This window comes from Aplidium turbinatum, chromosome 9 (assembly GCF_918807975.1).
Source record: "Aplidium turbinatum chromosome 9, kaAplTurb1.1, whole genome shotgun sequence".
NCBI classification, from domain to species: Eukaryota; Metazoa; Chordata; class Ascidiacea; order Aplousobranchia; family Polyclinidae; genus Aplidium; species Aplidium turbinatum.
In genome coordinates, this window is record NC_137480.1 from 12,410,419 (window position 1) to 12,428,282 (window position 17,864).

The 17,864-nt window shown below is 37.0% G+C and overlaps 2 protein-coding genes across 2 annotated transcripts; both read right to left on the bottom strand.

Moving 5' to 3' along the window:
* Positions 1 to 33: 33 nt before the first annotated feature.
* On the bottom strand, positions 34 to 3,242 carry LOC145777264 (plasminogen receptor (KT)-like). The gene is made up of 4 exons (XM_082588606.1): positions 3,079 to 3,242; positions 1,458 to 1,567; positions 1,077 to 1,186; positions 34 to 431 (listed from the first exon to the last, which is right to left on the bottom strand). The coding sequence occupies exons 1-4, from the start codon at positions 3,202 to 3,204 to the stop codon at positions 322 to 324; spliced, it is 456 nt and encodes a 151-aa protein (XP_082444732.1). The 5' UTR covers positions 3,205 to 3,242; the 3' UTR covers positions 34 to 321.
* A 223-nt stretch (positions 3,243 to 3,465) lies between these two features.
* On the bottom strand, positions 3,466 to 3,876 carry LOC145776694 (uncharacterized). The gene has a single exon (XM_082587925.1). It carries the CDS (start codon positions 3,874 to 3,876, stop codon positions 3,466 to 3,468), a length of 411 nt encoding a protein of 136 aa, XP_082444051.1.
* Positions 3,877 to 17,864: the final 13,988 nt, after the last annotated feature.

Genomic DNA, 17,864 nt, shown 5'->3' on the forward strand with positions numbered 1-17,864 from the left:
CAATGCGATACAAATTTACCAAATTTTCCCATCTCAATAGAAGGTACTTTTATTTTGCGTGTCGTAAAACACTAATATACAATAATTCAAAAAATAAATCTGATATTTTTCGTCGAGACTCATGTACGCTGTCGGAACTGTGGCTCGAACAAGGTAGCTGGCATTTTAGAGGTTTGCAAACGACAAATAATACGCAATAATAATTTTAACACAAATTAGTACATTTATACTGGAACAGAAAGTGACTTCCAATAACATGATTTCGTTTCAATTAATGCAATTATCGTATGCAACATTGCGACAAGACAGAGAAAACAACTTCTACTTCCTTTTTTGTGCAAGTCTTTTAGATTCTACACTTTCAAATGTCGGCATGTTGTAAGGCAATCTCAGTCGGTCTCTTTCTTCAACCATTATTTGTTCAGCCTCCTCTGCAAATAAAATGAATTAATTTTAAGTGTGATTTCGCAATCTGCATTAGAAACAGTGAAAAAGGGTAATTACATAAACAAGGAAAATTATTATCTTTCACTTCTAACTCCGGCTTTTCGAAGCAAGTGTTCTGGTTTCGAGGCGCCCTCAAAGTAAAACATCTGAGAGTATTTCGTAGAATAAAATTACGTTCAGTTTGTGTATTTCAGATCATCACATGCCAAACATAGCAGAGGTCTAAAGATGGGTAGAAGCGACAAAACGTGAACGAAAAAGTAAATTAATAATTGTAATAGCCTTGATAACTCATATTACATTTCTCAGCACTTGAATCTAAATAATCCTAACCCTATCACATTCTTTAAAATTAGCAACCCATTTAGGTTTTGACCTGATTGAAACTTCGCGTTTTATCATTTTCGTTTTTTCTAAAAGTTTGAAAATAAACTAAACTGAAAAGCCAGTCACTTTCGGAACCAGAAAATGTGCAACAACATTGTAATTAAGTTTAAACTTAGCTTGGCTGACAATTTGTTTTAACAAGCAAATGTAGAGAAATCCTTCTTCAAATTTGTGTGGGGAAACAATGCCATCACAAAAACTTCTCAAGTCAATCAAATCAATTTTTGAAACACAAAATTTACCTCTGGACCTTTGCATTAAAGTACCGTAAGCCATGTCTGTTTGAAAAGCAAAAATAAATCCTAAAGGGATAGATGGAATGATATAGGCTGGATTGCGTGTCTTCAGCATACTGCAACAAAATGTAACGACAGTTTATTTTCCTCATATGTGCAAAATAGTAAAGCTTTAAAAGACATTACATAAGAATTAAACTATGCAACAAACTTTAATAAGTATGTCAACATTCAAGTTGGTTTACCGAAAACCAAGTTATTGCTGCCAATTTTAAAGCACATAGAGTGAGGCCTTAGTGTATACTGAACACAAATAAATTTCGGGCTCAATTCATCCTTAAAGACAATTTAAAAATGACAGCCAGGCTTGTCTTTGCATACACTTACCCCATCAATCCACCTGCCACAACTAATGAATAGAAAGGACCATAGTAATATTTAACAATTTGTCGAGCTCGCCCAACTTGCATGCTTACTTGACGCTCCCGAATTTCATTCTAAAAAACATAAATAAATACAACTTTATACCCTGAAGCTTATACAGTGCTGAATCTATTAAAATAGGATCAAAATTTACACTAGACAAGATTAGTTACGTATATTTTTCTCAAAATTTGATCCTACTGTGTGCTCCTATTTTTATTTTTTGATATACATTTCTGCTTACATGTTCTATACATTTAATATGCAATTTTAATTTTGCAAAACTTTCCCTCTCGCTTTGCTCGCTCAACCACATTTTATTCACCTAACCAGCAATATTGGGCATGCATATAGTTTCAGAAATGGATTAAGGGAGTAAAAAGTTTTTTGTTTCCCATAAAAAACTAACAAACTAATGTAATATTCCAAAGTAAACACTGCTTTCTCAAACAGCTTAGTTAATTAACAATTAAATTGACAAATTTCAGTGTTAATGGAGGTAGACTATAATGCGAAACGTGTCATAAAAATAGTTAGGACACCTCAGATGGATTTTCGAAGTTCGACTCTACTGAAAGGCTACACCATAATGGGCTATACAAATTTTCAAGAAGGCAATTATCGAAATCCTTGTGTGGTCATTGTGATTGATTCGTGAATGAAGTTTTTTTGAAATGGTAGACTTTTGTTAAGACAGACTTAATGTTCAAAGCAAAACCAGCCATCACAATGAACATCTACCAAAGTATACTAATTTACAGTACTTAGATAAGCAATGAAAATTAATAGACGGTTCTCAATGTAGAGAGAAAAAGTTTTCTCTGCCTATAAAACGTTAAATGTTAGTTTTATTAACTATAAGTTAAATTAAATTTTAAACCAAAGTTTCTGCTCAAATCTAATTAATTTGATGAATTTATTACATAGCTTACAAAGTGACTTTTGGTTTTATAATTATACAAAAGTGTGCATCTTAATAAAACAAAATTTTACCAAGAATTCCTAAAAAAAAAAAAACAGATCAAAACAAGTTTGCATTTGTCAATTTTTTTTGGGGGGGAGCTTTCCCACACACCCTCACTTTTTGGCTATCAAGTTGTCCATTTATCTTATAAATTTTCTTTGGTCGTCCCTCCACTTTTTACCAGATCCGCTACTGCATTGTTGGCTTAATTATTTTTTTCTAAGAAATTTTAAGCATTGTTTACTCTTTGCTGAAATAATGAATATGAATTGTTTCCCCACATTAAAAAAGTTTGCATCCATAACCTAACGCTTTCTTGTCCTATTTTTAAGAACCATTACTAAACATAGGTTACCACCAGTGAATTTCTTGGGAGGGCAAGATGGTGCTCGCATGGCCCATTGGCCCAGGGTTTCAGTGACTAGTAACTGTATTTGATGTAACTCTAAAATATATTTATATACTGCATAACAGTATATAAATACTGTACAGTAACACAAACCGTATAACAGGTCTACATTCAAAAAAGGAACAATAATTATGAGAAAAAATTAAAAAGTTTGCAAAAGCATCAAATACCAACATTTATTAGACTTATATATATGATACAAAAGTATTTACTTGCATGACAAGTTGTCTTTCCATTTGCAGTTGAAATGCTTCCATTTGAAAAGATTGCTGGCGTTTAAAATTTTCATCCATGGTAGCTTTCATACCTGATGAAACCGTACTAGCTATACCTCCCATCTTGTATTTACTATGTTTACTACAAACTGATTAACCAAAAATTCTGTAAAAGTAGTACTGGCATTTCAACGCATGCTGTTGTTAATTCAAACTTTTGCTTTCACAGAAAAAGCAACAAATTTGAGTGACATACGAGAGCAAGACTATGTACAGGGTAATACGAAAGTAACTCCCTATTCTAAAATAACTGTAATTTATTCTTGAAGTGTAATTTCTCCAATTAATGAATATGAGAAGAAAATATACTGCATGGAATTTTGTTTAAAATTCAATATGGCCACCATCATTCGCCACAAGCTTCTCAAGTCGACCATGAACAGCATCAACTGATTTCACAAGAAACTTTTGCGGGATGAAACTCATAACTTCACGTATTCTCGCTTCAAGTTCTTCCAGATTTTTTGGTTTGGTTGTGTAAACTTGTTCTTTTAACCAACCCCAAAGAAAAAAGTCGCAGGGTGTTAAATCAGAACTCCTGGCTGGCCATTCGTGTGAACCACGACGATCCATCCATTTTCCAGGAAATTGGGCATTCAGCCATTCTCGAACAACAATAGCAAAGTGTGGAGGAGCTCCATCTTGCATGAAAATTAAATCTTCAATATTATTCCAAGCACTGATAATTGGCCAAACTTCATTTTTCAGCATGGTGAGGTACCTTTCGACATTCATGGCATCATGAAGGATGAACTAATGAACAAATATGGAGCTCCTCCACACTTTGCTATTGTTGTTCGAGAATGGCTGAATGCCTAATTTCCTGGAAAATGGATGGGTCGTCGTGGTTCACACGAATGGCCAGCCAGAAGTCCTGATTTAACACCCTGCGACTTTTTTCTTTGGGGTTGGTTAAAAGACCAAGTCTACGGTACTCAACCAAACCAAAAACTTTGGAAGAACTTGAAGCGAGAATACGTGAAGTTATGAGTTCCATCCCGCGAGAGTTTCTTGTGAAATCAGTTGATGCTGCTCATGGTCGACTTGAGAAGCTTGTGGTGAATGAAAGTGGCCATATTGAACTTTAAATAAAATTCCATGCAATATAATATTTTCTTCTCCTATTCATTAATTGGAGAAATTACACTTCAAGAATAAATTACAGTTATTTTAGAATAGGGAGTTACTTTCGGATCACCCTGTATATAAATGTAATTGATATGGTGGTCCAAGTTGCATGGAATTGCTGCACGGCTGTCAATGTTGTGAAAATATGACAAATTGAGGCTATGGTTGCAGTGTCATTTTAGCAAAAGTTTGTGCTCAAGCGTTGGTTTTACAATCAGGGATGATGAGACCATATTGACAGGGGTGACAAGACGGCCATATGATCTACGGTACTAGTAATTTGACACGTCCTCGTCATGGCAGTAACTTTTTTTTCCTAATGTATATCCTAATATATCTCGTTTTTTTGCATAGTTTGCGGGGTTTGCACAACTTAAAGATGCCCTACAGCTGTAGACTAGGATGCAACCTAATTCGCACCATGAACAATTTGTACCGTCAGTTCGTACCTTGAAACGATCGAGAGAAAAAATTAAAAAAGTCGTAGTCGCTGATCACAGTTTCGCTTGCGCAGTGACACAGACATCGCATGCGCAGACAACCATCAAGCGCGTGTGCATTGTTTACGCATTGCAAGCAGTCTTTGTGATTACGCAATCCTGCTTATTGATTCCCACATGTTGCGTTGTTGTGAAGGATGAAGTCCGGTAAATACGATACGAAACTTGCAAGCTGACTGAATTTACGTAGCATAGCGTAGCCTAGGGTAGTGCCAGTGTTAGTAGTGAAAAGGCAAGCCTTAAAGCAGCCGGCGGCCATGGCCGCTAAGTAGTGCTTGAATGACCGCCGGTGCTGCCTCCTCAGTCGGCCAATTTGGTCGCCGGTTTCTTCAGCTAATTATTTAATTTTGCAATAGAAAGATCGTAGATTAACTGTCGAAAATATCTAGTATCAAAAAGTGTTGCAAAACTAGGTTAGCACGTCATAATCACCACTGTTGTATTGTGCGGAAACATTTGCTATTGTATGGAAAATATCCAGCTGCGATCACCCGCTATAAGTCTTGTTTGTAATTCCCGAGGTTTATTTTAACAAAGTGTTAATCCGAAGTGATAATTTACATTGGCTGGCAATGTTGTCTTTTTTATGTTGATTCAATGTTGTCGGACATTGAATCGTTGTTAAAAAGGAAAACTACCCAGACAACAAAATTCGTCATTTTTACCCTGATTTAACCACTGCAAACGTAGAATCAATGTAAAAATGACGGATTTTGTTGTCTGGGAAGGTTAGTTGACATCCGAGGGGAAAACACGTGTCTTCAGAGTTGAGAAATGTTTGCGCTGTGGGTTAGTGACTTTACAGTTCACACCCTAAATGGTGACATCATAACGGTATAAATGGTCAGGTTTTATGAAAGGCGGTATGCAGTTGAAACAATTTAGGGTCGTTTAGATGGTCCCGCAATACCGGTGTAACGGTCCAGGAGTTACTGCGGTCTGAAAGTTACCGTAACTTCTGGACCGCGTACACGCGGTCTAAAAGTTACTGCCAGTCCAGAAGTTACTAAAACAGGGTTGTCAGATTTGACGCTTTCAGCAGATTTGGACAAATGATTTCAACATTGGAAACATGTTGAACTTGAAGACTTATCCACCATTGCATCTTAACAACATGGTTTACAGCAGAAACGTAATTGGGAATGAAACGAAAATAAGATGAAAGTTAAAAGATGAGTTTTGTACCAGAAATTGTTGCTGTATTGGAATGAAATTTTAATTTGTAACCTAACAATTTACGTAGGCTATCACTTTAACCTGATTTGTTTGTATTATACCATTTGAAGTTGTGTCCGTGCCTTACGTGCGTTGGCAAATAAATTTGCATGGAGAGGTGATTGACTAGATCAGTGCTTCCCAACCTTTTTCAATTCGCGACCCACTTTTAATGAAAGTTTTATTGTGCGACCCCCAATGATATATGACAGATATTACGGGCATCTTTAGTACTGGCGTACGTACTGAAATAGTTAATGCGACACAACACATCTAATTGTTACATATTTGTTACATTATTGCATAATTGTTACGTAATGATATATTAATGCAATAATTTCCCGATCTAACAGAAAACGAGGTGCACAATTTATGAAAATGGAAAGTCAACAAATGAAGTGAAGATAAGAGTAGCGATGGCGAAGGCGCAGTAGCCTACTGTTCAAGACCAAACTGCCGCTTGTGAGATTCATAGTAATGTCAATATTTTTTAGAAATTTTAACATTCAATAACATTTAGAAATGCTTTGCAACCCACCTGAAATAGCTTCGCGACCCACCAGTGCGGTTGGGAAGCACTGGACTAGATGACCACTTAACCTATAGTCTTTTGCTGTCGTCCTGATTGTGCTTATGATGCAACCTACGATTCACAATGTAGTGTTATGACTTATGAGTGTTTTATTGACTCGTTGTCGTTGTAGGCTATATGGCGCTGTTGAAACAAATAATTTAATTGATCATCGCTCCAAACATTTCAAAGTTGGAATCGTGGCTACATATTGAATCGGTGGCATTTAATAGGCTACAGTGCTATAGGCTACAGGCCTTAATACATCGTGCAAAGTTTGCATTTGAAAGCTGACTTGTTAGCCGCTGGTCTTGAGTTGTAGTTGACGAACATACTCTTTGACTATATTTTATGTATTTCATGAAAGTTAAAACCAAAGTTTTCTAGTGAATGAAGCACTGCGCCTATTTTTGGTCTGCTTTTTCATAACTACCGTTTTAAAGAAATATAAAGTAACTTAGGCTGCTCCATGTAGGCCAAGCGGTAGTCAAAACGCCATCAACCTTCAGTGAGTAGGCTATCACAGTCTCACACGCGGGAAAGGCTTTAACTTTTACGAAAGTGTTGAACACTTTGAGATTCCAATGAATTTCCATTGGACTCCTGTCGAAAACACGTGGCACGAAGCTTAAAGTCAAGAATAATGGTTTCGTGGTGAGAATATTTATCCTTGGAATTCATCTTTCGCATACTTGCAGAGGGTTAAATCTACTGACCAAGTGAAGTTACTGCAGAATTTTAACTGCAGTTAAAAAACTATTTTAACTGCAAAATTTTCAGTCCATTTACAAGTTTTCCCAAACGAATTTCGAAAAAGCACACCCACTTACAATAGCAGTAACTTTTGGACTGCTTCTGCGGCGTTGCAGTCTGAAAGTTGCTGTCAGTCTACTCTAGAAGTTACCAGGGGTGCCCGGCGTTTTCGCAAACAATAGAAAAGCAAAAATTGTTTTAACTAAGCGTAATGAATTCATTGCTCTCCAACTAATGCAAGCTTTTCAGTTAACATTACAAAATCCTTATAATTAGCCTATTAATCTGACCTTTTAAGAGGTTAAAAATTTAATTATTTTTCAAAACAAAATTGAATAAAATTTAAATGAAATATTTGGCAACCCTTGTAACTTTTGGCCTGCAGTAACTCTTGGACTGCTACACCGGATTACAATCCCAATAAAGCAGTTATTGCGTGGTACAACGATTCTATGGCAGGACGACGAGACTTCAATAACAATAAGTGATCATTTTGGCATTGTTGCAAGTTTAATTCTATTTACTTGTGCTATCGTTATTTTGTATTTTGGCCTCCAAGCACACAGATTTGGCCGCCGAGAAGGAGCTCTCGGTAGGCCACGATGGCTGCCGGACAAAACCACGAGTTTTAAGGCCTGAAGGGTGTTTTCACTTAGTGGCTCAATTGTTTCCAAGAAGAGATCGTGCCTAAAACCCTGCAATGTCAACATGCTGACATTTTTGTCCAAAAATCTTTAGTTTGTGACAGTTAAAATCACAGCATTGTTTGCAATAAACGTTGTTCATTTCAGTACCAGTGCTGAGTATGTTTTTCATGCAGCTATAGAAAGCCGTGCTTTGCGATTCGCCGTAAAATATCAAAACTTAGATAATATCGTTTTACTTTTGGTAATATCGTATCAAAATTATTTTACCAATATCGCCCAGCTCTAATCATATTGCAAGTGGTACCAGAAAAACACTTAGCCAGTGCAATATTTGCAAAAAGAACATTGTGAAGGTTGAAAATGCAATTTACTGTTGTACCATACTTGCATCCAATAAAGAGAAAATATCTTTTTCTAATGGGCTAAATTTCAGAAACTCCAATGATAATGCATTGCTTTATTGTAGGAAACTATATTTTGTGTCTAACTTTTCTCATATTGTACATTAACTACAAAACATATTGGATGATCATGATATTGATACAATTATATACATATGTTTGGGAATTTGAAATACTTTCTCAAGAACTATTTATACACACAAAGGCGCTACAATACACATTTTCAAAACTAGGCTTGCAAAGTAATCAACTGGTTTCAAGTTCCGCTTAGAAAGCTTTATACCTGCAAAAGGGGCACAGTCACTAAACGGCGGAAACACGAAAAGTTCCCTGGCAAAGAATGGCGCATTTTCCGCAGAAATGAAGAAGTAATGCCGATATAGAAAATGCAGAAAACCGATGTAGCTACTGTAGAAAAGATGTACATTGTATAACACAGCAATGAAGTCTTGTTGAAAAACTTTAAACATTGTTTTATGGCTTAAAATATTATAGATTCTTTTAGGCCAAGGACATTTAGGCTATACTTTTGTATAGTTGTGAAGGCCGTCTTTAAATGTAGCAAACCTAGCAAACCTCGCAAACCACAAAGTTGCCAGATGGTATTTTTTATTGTATTCTTTTAAATTTCTTGGCTCTTTGTTTATCGGGTGCATGTTTTTTAAAACCCTTTTGAACATGTTACTTGTTTAGTGTTGATGTTGCAGATGTTCTATTCTCATCTATAAAAAGATATCCTAATCTCTGCTTTGTTGGTTATGTTTAGTTTTGATATAAATACATTTAAAGCAATGCCTTTGCGATCAACATTTGTGAGATAGCCTATTGAAAGTTAATATTAACGCAATATTTGGTAGTCAGACATTCGGGAATCAGTACTCAGGCCTCGAAATATCCGGCGGTCATGACCTCCGGAATGACCTCGAATGTCTGCCGAAGCCGGCTCATTGGTCAGTCATAAATGACCGCCGCAAAATTCATGACAAAAATAGAGCTAATGCAGCAAAAATATGTTTTAAATTTGAATTGTAACAATTGTTTGTTTAACGCAAACAAATACGGAGCTGAAGCAATAATAGTAGGGATGTGCCGATTACAGAATTTTTGCCGATGCCGATTCTTAAATATTTGCCGATTCCGATGCCGATTCTTTGGTTAAATGATTAAAGCTGCTTTTAGTTGGCGCTCTACAAGTGGTTGCGATTTTGTTACAAGTTGCTGCCTTTGAAATGTCTAAAAGCGTTCTTTTTGTCGCCTGCTCTAGACAGCGTGATTTTTTACGTAGTTCTTCGCTTCTTGCGCGCTACAAAGTGGTGATAGACACGCGTTTTATTTGTTGCGGAAATCAGTGAAAAGAGAAAAATCGCCATTGCTCAATGAGTGCAAAATAAACGTAGCTTAATGCAGTGTGCAAAATATTATCTTGTGCGGTTTGCAGTATTTTTCTCGCAGAATTCAAGAAGGTGCCTGAAACAAGAAGATAAAAAGACTAGAGTGTAAAAGAAAATGAACGCAGCGGTATTGAATACACAAAAACCTTTAAAAAAGTAACACACCAGCCTTGCATTCAAAGTGCATCAATAGGCGAAAAAAGAAAAACATCTTGTGAAGAAATTACTATTGTTTTCGAACGCAGAGTTGCAGCCAATCTTGTTGCTTAGCAAACACGTGAAGATTACCGGGTAGCTGGTTTGATTACGTTTGCGCAATCACATGATTGTTTGTTGAACGCATTAAGCATAATAGGCCAATACTTGGAAGTTACTTTTCTCTGCTTAGTAAATTAACATTAAGCAACTTTCAGTGACTACAAATTTTACAACGATTAAACAATAATTACAAAGAACATTTCCGCTTTTTAATATTCAAAATTAAAGGCACGTAAATTAAAATGCAATATCATCAACTTTTCTCCAGTTGCTGGAGTAAGTCTGTTCCGTTGAGGCGTAAAAATATTGCCACCTGTGCTAAAAATTCGTTCGCTTTCGATCGACGATGGTGGTGCCGAAAGCAATTTATTTGCAATTTTGCTCAGCTCAGGAAACATAGTATTGTTTGGTTTCCACCAAATCATTTCTTGCTGCGCTAAAAATGTCTGCATTAAGGTATATTCTACAGATCAAAGAAAACTCCCTAATTTTGCCGAATGCCGACTAGAGCTGGGACAGCATTTGGCTGTAACATAGTCCGTTTCATGGGTTGAACAAACAATCAAGTGATTATTGCGCAAACGAGGTAATCTTTTTTCACGTGTTTACTAAGTGACAAGATTAATTCACTGCAATTCAGCGTCTGAAAAGATATAACTTGCAACTTCACACGTTGTTTTCCATTGACGCCCTTTGTTTTTTTTCTAAAAGCGTTTTGAATCTTTCAGACAGTTGTTCTCATTTTCTTTGCAGTTTATTTTATACCCCCTCGCTTTTTCTCTTAACTTGCTTTTAGCGCCTCGCATACTGCAAGCTAATAACTATTACGTAATAATCCATTTCTCCTTTAACTTCTAACCGTTGTGTAATCATTCAACTTTTATATTTTATCTAGTCTGACTTTCTCTTTGAACGTTTTTCGCAATTTCAAAGAAAGAAAGTATTTTGATCTCGTGCCTACTAAACAAGAGTTTACAAAATGGCGGACAATCGTCATAATTTAAAGTTTTAGACTACCGCTCTCCGAATGCTAGTTGACGCTGATGCGGTTGTTCAAAGAAGTCGTTCTTTGATCGGTATTTCCACGCGCTCGCGCTACTTTTGATTAGGAAACTTTGATAAAGGATCGGAAAGAATCGGCAATTTTTTCCGATGCCGATTCCGATTCTCCAAAAGTTGCCGATACCTGCCGATTCCGATTAATCGGCTTATCCTTAAATAATAGTACAGGCAATTGCTTTAAAGATCACATTAAAGTGGCCTGGTTAACGAGCTGATGTCAAAAGTAGCCATTTTTAGTTTTTACATCATTTCAATGCCTTGCAATGTTGCCTTGAAATAAAGTTGTCTGAACTTTTCGGCAGGATATATTGTATTCTAATTTTAACAATGCGGATTATTGCGTTACATTGATCGTTTGTTAAAAAGAAACGTCACAGAGAAGTAAGTCTCAGCTGGGTTCCTCACGTGCTTAGGCGAATGTGGCGACCTTATTTACGCTGATTTCAATTGTGTTTATTGCGTTATTACACGACTGTCATTAACGCACTGATTTGTTTGCAAGCAAACTGCTCCAGTATACTTCGGGGTCGGTTAATTAAGCCATCAAACCATTGCAGAGTTATTCTGTTGTAGAAAATCTTCTTCTACAAACACGACTACTGTAGTGTGAATTTGTGCAAAATCTACATGCAAAAAATATGTCCGGTTGAGATATTAAATGTCCGCTGAAAGGGCCAGTCTGGTAGGACATGCTTGACCGCCGGAAAAAAGTACAAATTTCAAGGCCTGAGTACTCCATCCCTTAGTTAGACCATGGTTGGGTGAGTTCACTGATCACTGGTTTTCTAAAAACCGGGCTGCAGACGATAAATAAAACTTAACTTTTGCAGACGACCGTAGTTCCAGCCCTGGGCTACGCCGTGTGACACAAAACGAAGAAGTTCCTAATGACAAGTTTTTGTGTGTGTTTAGAATGTAAGGGATATTTTGTGAACGAAACCGGTTTTTCCAAAGTTTGGTCATTTGAAGTGTGTTTAAAATACCTATATGCTTTGGCTTATTTTTGGGCAACTTGCAAAAAAAAGGTTTGTTTTTGGAATTGGTTTGAAACGTGTTTTTGGCTGGGTAATTTTGTGGAATCTGGCAACTCTGCAAGGTTTGCTTCTTTAAATGTAGCAAACCTAGCAAACCTCACAAGGTTTGTACATTTGTACAATTACCTAGTGATGGTAGCTACTATCTAGGCTATGACTTTTAATAAGGTCTGTGCATTTGTCAATTGATAGTTATGAGGTTTTCTCAGCGGGCGTCTTTAAATGTCGCAAACTCCGAATTCCTCGCAAAGCTTGAGAGGGTTTCTGCATTTGAAAGCCTACCGCAATAGGTTTTCATAGTCTCCCTAAAGAAGATAGATTTATACTAGCAGCAAGTAATGATAAGGTTGTCTGTAGTCTAGGCCTATCTATTTGATGCAAACTATGAACAGTTGAAAACCTCATCGGCCATCAATTGTAGAAACCTTTCTCAAGATTTTCGAGGTTTGCTACATTTAAAGAAGCAAACCGTGTAGAGTTGCCAGATTCCACAAAAAACACGTTTCAAACCAATTTTTTTTGCAAGTAGCCCAAAAAGGAGCCAAAGCATATAGGCATTTTAAACACACTTCAAATGACCAAAACTTTTGGAAAAACCGGTTTCATTTACAAAATATTCCTTACATTCTAAACACACACAAAAACTTGTCATTAGGAACTTCTTCGTTTTGTGTCACACGGCGTAGCCCAGGGCTGGAACTACGGTCGTCTGCAAAAGTTAAGTTTTATTTATCGTCTGCAGCCCGGTTTTTAGAGAACCAGTGATTAGCGAACTCACCCAACCATGGTCTAAAGGATTAAGTACTGATTCTCGAATGTCTGACTACCAAATATTGCGTTATTACCTTTCAAGTTTCAACATTTCACAAATGTTGATCGCAAAGGCATTGCTTTAAATGTATTTATATCAAAACTAACCATAACCAACAAAGCAGAGATTTTGATATCATTTTACTGATAAAAATAAGACATCAACATTAAACAAATAGCATATTCAAAAGGGTTTTAAAAAACATGCACCCGATAAATAAAGAGCCAATAAAAAAAAAATACAATTAAAAAAAATACCATCTGGCAACTTTGTGGTTTGCGAGGTTTGCTACGTTTGCGAGGTTTGCTACGGTACATTTAAAGACAGCCGTTGTGAATCACGATTTTATTTTCAAGACAAAAACCGTAGGCCTACCTTACTCTTCGTACATTCTGATTGATTTTTTTCCCCTGATAAATCATCTCGAATTGCCTGTTGTACAATATAGTCTCGACACCAAGATCGGATTTCTGCCTTTTCTACATCAGCATTAATTCTTGGATGCCACCTAGTTCGTACCCTGAACAGTTCGTACCCTCAGTTCGTACCCTGAAAAGATCGAGAGAAAAAATTAAAAAAAGCGGAAGTCGCTGATCGCAGTTTCCGCAAACATTTTAAAATTTTCCCCCTGAAAAGATCGGGAGAAAGTTAGCACAAAGCCGAAGTCGCTGAGCTCATCGCAGTTTCCACAAACATTTTTCCGCGGTTTTCGCTAACCCTAACCATAGCCTAGACTAATCTAGGCTCTAACCCTAACCTTCGCTGATCGCAGTTTTCGCAAACATTTTTCCGTAGTTTCCGCTAACCGCAGTTTCCGCTAACCCTAACTCTAAGTCTCTAACCATAGAGTAATCTATGCCCTAACCCTTGCTGATCGCGGTTTCCGCAGTTTCCGCTAACCTTTACCCTAACTCCAACCATAGAGTAATCTATGCTCTAACCCTAACTCTCGCTGATTGCAGTTTTTGCAAACATTTTTCGGCAGTTTTCGGTAACCTTTACCCTAACCATAGAGTAATTTATGCTCTAACCTTAACCCTCGCTGATCGCAGTTTCCGCAAATATTTTTCCGCAATTTTATTTTTCCGCAGTTTTATTTTTCCGCAGTTTCCGCTAACCTTAACCCTCGAGTTTGTTTGCAGAAACTCCGAGTCCGATCAGCGAGTTTGGCTTTGTGCTATTAAACTGCGATCAGCGACTTCGGCTTTTTTATTTTTTTTTCTTGATCTTTTCAGGGTACGAACTGAGGATACGAACTGTTCAGGGTACGAACTAGGTTGCACTCTTAACTTCTGAGGATAATGTGCCAACTAACGCTAGGCAAATTTCCGCATTTTAGTGGTGCCCCCGATTTTCTAGTAAGATGTATATTACCGTATTAAGTTAAAAATGACGGAAGGCCATTTTGTTACGAACTTTAAGAATTCTGCCAATTTAAGAATTGGCGCTCCAGTTGTTTTAGGAATGAGGAGGCGACTGATTCTTAACTTATTCATCTACTTGTTTTAATGTATCAGGTTTGGTGGCCGTGCTTAACTATATTTATCGATGCATACTGTATACCGCAATATTAGATCCTTTTATGCACATCTTAAACCATTATGGTTTTGCCACCTTTTCCTTTTGTTGGTTTTGTTACTGTATTTCTTTTTCACAATATCATTTCTTTTGTATTTTGACAAGTGACAAGGAAAAATAAATTGAATTGAATTGAACTCACTCAACGTTTGCAAAATGCAAATTGCAAACTTAAGATGTCAAAATAGAGTTGCCAATCTTAAATTAAATTTTTTTTTTTTTAATTTTTGACGTGAAAATAAAAAAGGTATAAAACATTTTAATTTTTAATTGAAAATATTTGAAATATTTTTAGTTTACACAGCCATCAAACCTACTTGTTAGGAGTTAAAAGTTTGTAGCAGACGTGGTGTGTCGTATGTTGAGACGCCCGCTCATATATAGCCATTGTCACGATAACAACTCCTCTGGGCAAGATGGTGGCGAGGGGTGACCAGGACACAGTTCTCAATGCTTCACGCTCTGATTTATTTTGAGTCCAAAGGTGAAGGCAAAAGTCAACATAGCAAGCATAATATCAAACGAAATATTAAACAGAAAACAAGCAGAGGTCGACCAGTCCAGCATCGAAATTAATTCATGCCCGCTTCACTTCCAACAGCCATTAAAGTGAGACCACCAACTAATAACACCAGAACTGATGGTCGCTCAGAGCGTTCCAATCGCGATAGGCCTACACAGATTGCAAAGCGGTAGATGCACACGCAAAACTACGTATATAACGCAGTATGAGAAGGCGATCAAACACTGTGTTGAAATGAAATTTTATCAAACAAAGTGAAATTTTATCCATAATAGCCTTTAGCTACCCTGTGCAAAAAGCATATGTCACAGTAACATATGATTTCGGATTTAAAACATAAAATTGTGGGGCACTTGAGTTTTAATGAAGTAAACATGTGAAGAGAAAATGGACAACGCTAAATTTGAAATTCGAAGAAAAATAGCTCAACAATAAGGGGTTTGTGTTGGATGTCTCCCGAAAGATTTCACAAAATTTAGCCTACCGGTACCGGTAATCTATTTTGGTTACTTTTTGTGTAAAATGTAAAATTTGCTCAAAGCGTAGGCTATAGCATAGGACCCTTTGCATTTGACCTAATTCATCAAGTTAAAACTGAGCTTCTGTAGAAGTTTGAATTGCAAAGCTTGGTTTAGAATTATAGTTACCTTTTAAACAGTGATGTACGCGCATACAAAAAATATTGACGCCGTCAGCGCAAACGCAAACGTTTGAAAAACTATACGCCGCATGCGTCAACGTAACTTGTAAAAAAAGTTGGCGGCGTCAGCGTCAGCGCATACACTAGCGCAGACTCATTTTGTTTGCTAGGTGCCAAACATTCACACGGTATAAACCATTCGAAACAAACAAGTTTTATTTTGAATTCCCACGAAGAAACACAACTACACAAGCATCTGAAAGTGTGCATCTTGCTGCGTTTTGGTTTCAATATGTCTTTGCCCATTGAAAACATTCTTTCAACTGCAGCACTGGAAAGTATTGGCGTGTTGTAGCGAAAAAAAGTATTTATGAAATCTTTCGTTGGAAAAGCGCCCACGGTTAACGGTCCTTTGTGTGGCCTCTCTTGCAAGTAGGGCCATGGATTTGTATTATCATGCTCCATTTCACTTGGAGATTAGTATTACCGTAAGTTATTCCCTGAATACAATAGTGTAGTGTAAGAAACTGTACCATATGCCTATCAAGAAAATTCTAGTAGGCTATTATACTAACTGTCGCTCCTAGTAATATACTAACTGTCGCTCCCTAAAAATCCATTATAAAAACACTATTTTTAAAATGATTCCGTTTAAATAAGACTAATGTTGCTTTTAATGCCATAATTCTCTCAGTAAGCTCTATGCTTTTTTTTGATAAGATTTTTAAAAAGTGGGTTAATGGAAGACAAAACTGCAAGACACAAGCAAGTTTAGATTCTGAACTGCACAACTCTTTGTTATTAGCATTCAGGGATAGTTAGCATTAGCCTACTAGTGTTATTAGCAGTAGGCTACTCAAAATCCTCTCACAATTGGCCCCTGGATGGATGTTTTGCTAAACTGCTCATCAAGTTACAAAACATTACATACTTACGCAACAGAATGTATAAATTGTCAAGTAAAAATTACTTTAGCTTGATAGCCTACTGTATGTAGGCCTACATATTACTACGCTACATAGCCTACAACAAGAATAACCGGCACAGGCAGAGTAATGTACTACATATAACATACAGAGTACAACATCATGCAAGCAATCACGGTCGGAGACCAAATATTTGAGTTTGTTTAGATACATAGGCTGCACTGCGCATTGCCTGAGAAGTTTCTGATTTGCCCCAAAATGCAAGACTAAACTAATATAAATTAAAGCGCTCACAATTGCTTACAAACGCCTTCAACACGGCTTGACTAAAAAAACTTCACACTACGAAGCCAAGTCATTGTTTACATTTTACATGGAGCGACATTACCAACCTACCTACTTGCTTACATTACATTCCTGTTCTGACCCGTAATTTACTAATTTCTCAGTAGGCCTAAGTTGTTTTAACTAATTCTTTCTTTTTTTCTGCAAGACTTCAGTCTCCACGTGGGACTCTAGCGTCAAAGGCAGTAGTGCAGTGGTTCCCAACCTGGGGTTCGCAGACCCCTTGGAAGTCCGTGAGAAAGCATTTGGGGGTCCGTGATTACCTTGATGAACTTTGGAAAAAAAAAAAACGAAAAGCGATCTTTTTACTTTCATTTCTCTTTTTAAATGCAAATGTGTCAAGCTCAAGCCCGCGAGAATAAATTGTAGGCTACCGGCATGCATTCAAATAAATCTAACTGCTGCTTACAGTGTGTACATTGACCTTAAACTACATCTACCACAACGCATGTCGATTACAGTCAAATCAGGATTGGCTCGTCTATTGCGTTATAGCTCTTCTACTATCGCCTGGACGTTGAAGATGACATGCATTGTCAAAAACTCAACCACAGTTCAGTTGTTTAGTTAAGGAAAGGCAGAAACAGCCTTCTCATTAAATTTGCTTACGTTGAAAAAGTTTCGGCATGGAACTTTATTGGGTCACCTTAATATTCAAATATTGCTGACATTTCTCGGACAATTCATTCATTTTTTTATTTGAGCAACTGTTTAACCTGATATTTGCCGCAGGAGTCATAACGGCAATGCAATATGACACAGTACAGTAGTTGAGTAACATAATTACAATAGTCAATACAGTAGTATGTTAATTGAGTTTCAGGCCAAATTTAGGTAGGGGTTCGCAGAATTAATAATTTGTCTAAAGGGGTCCGTGACAACAAAAAGGTTGGGAACCACTGTACTAAGATAAGGGAGGCATAGGCCTAGTTATGTTTAG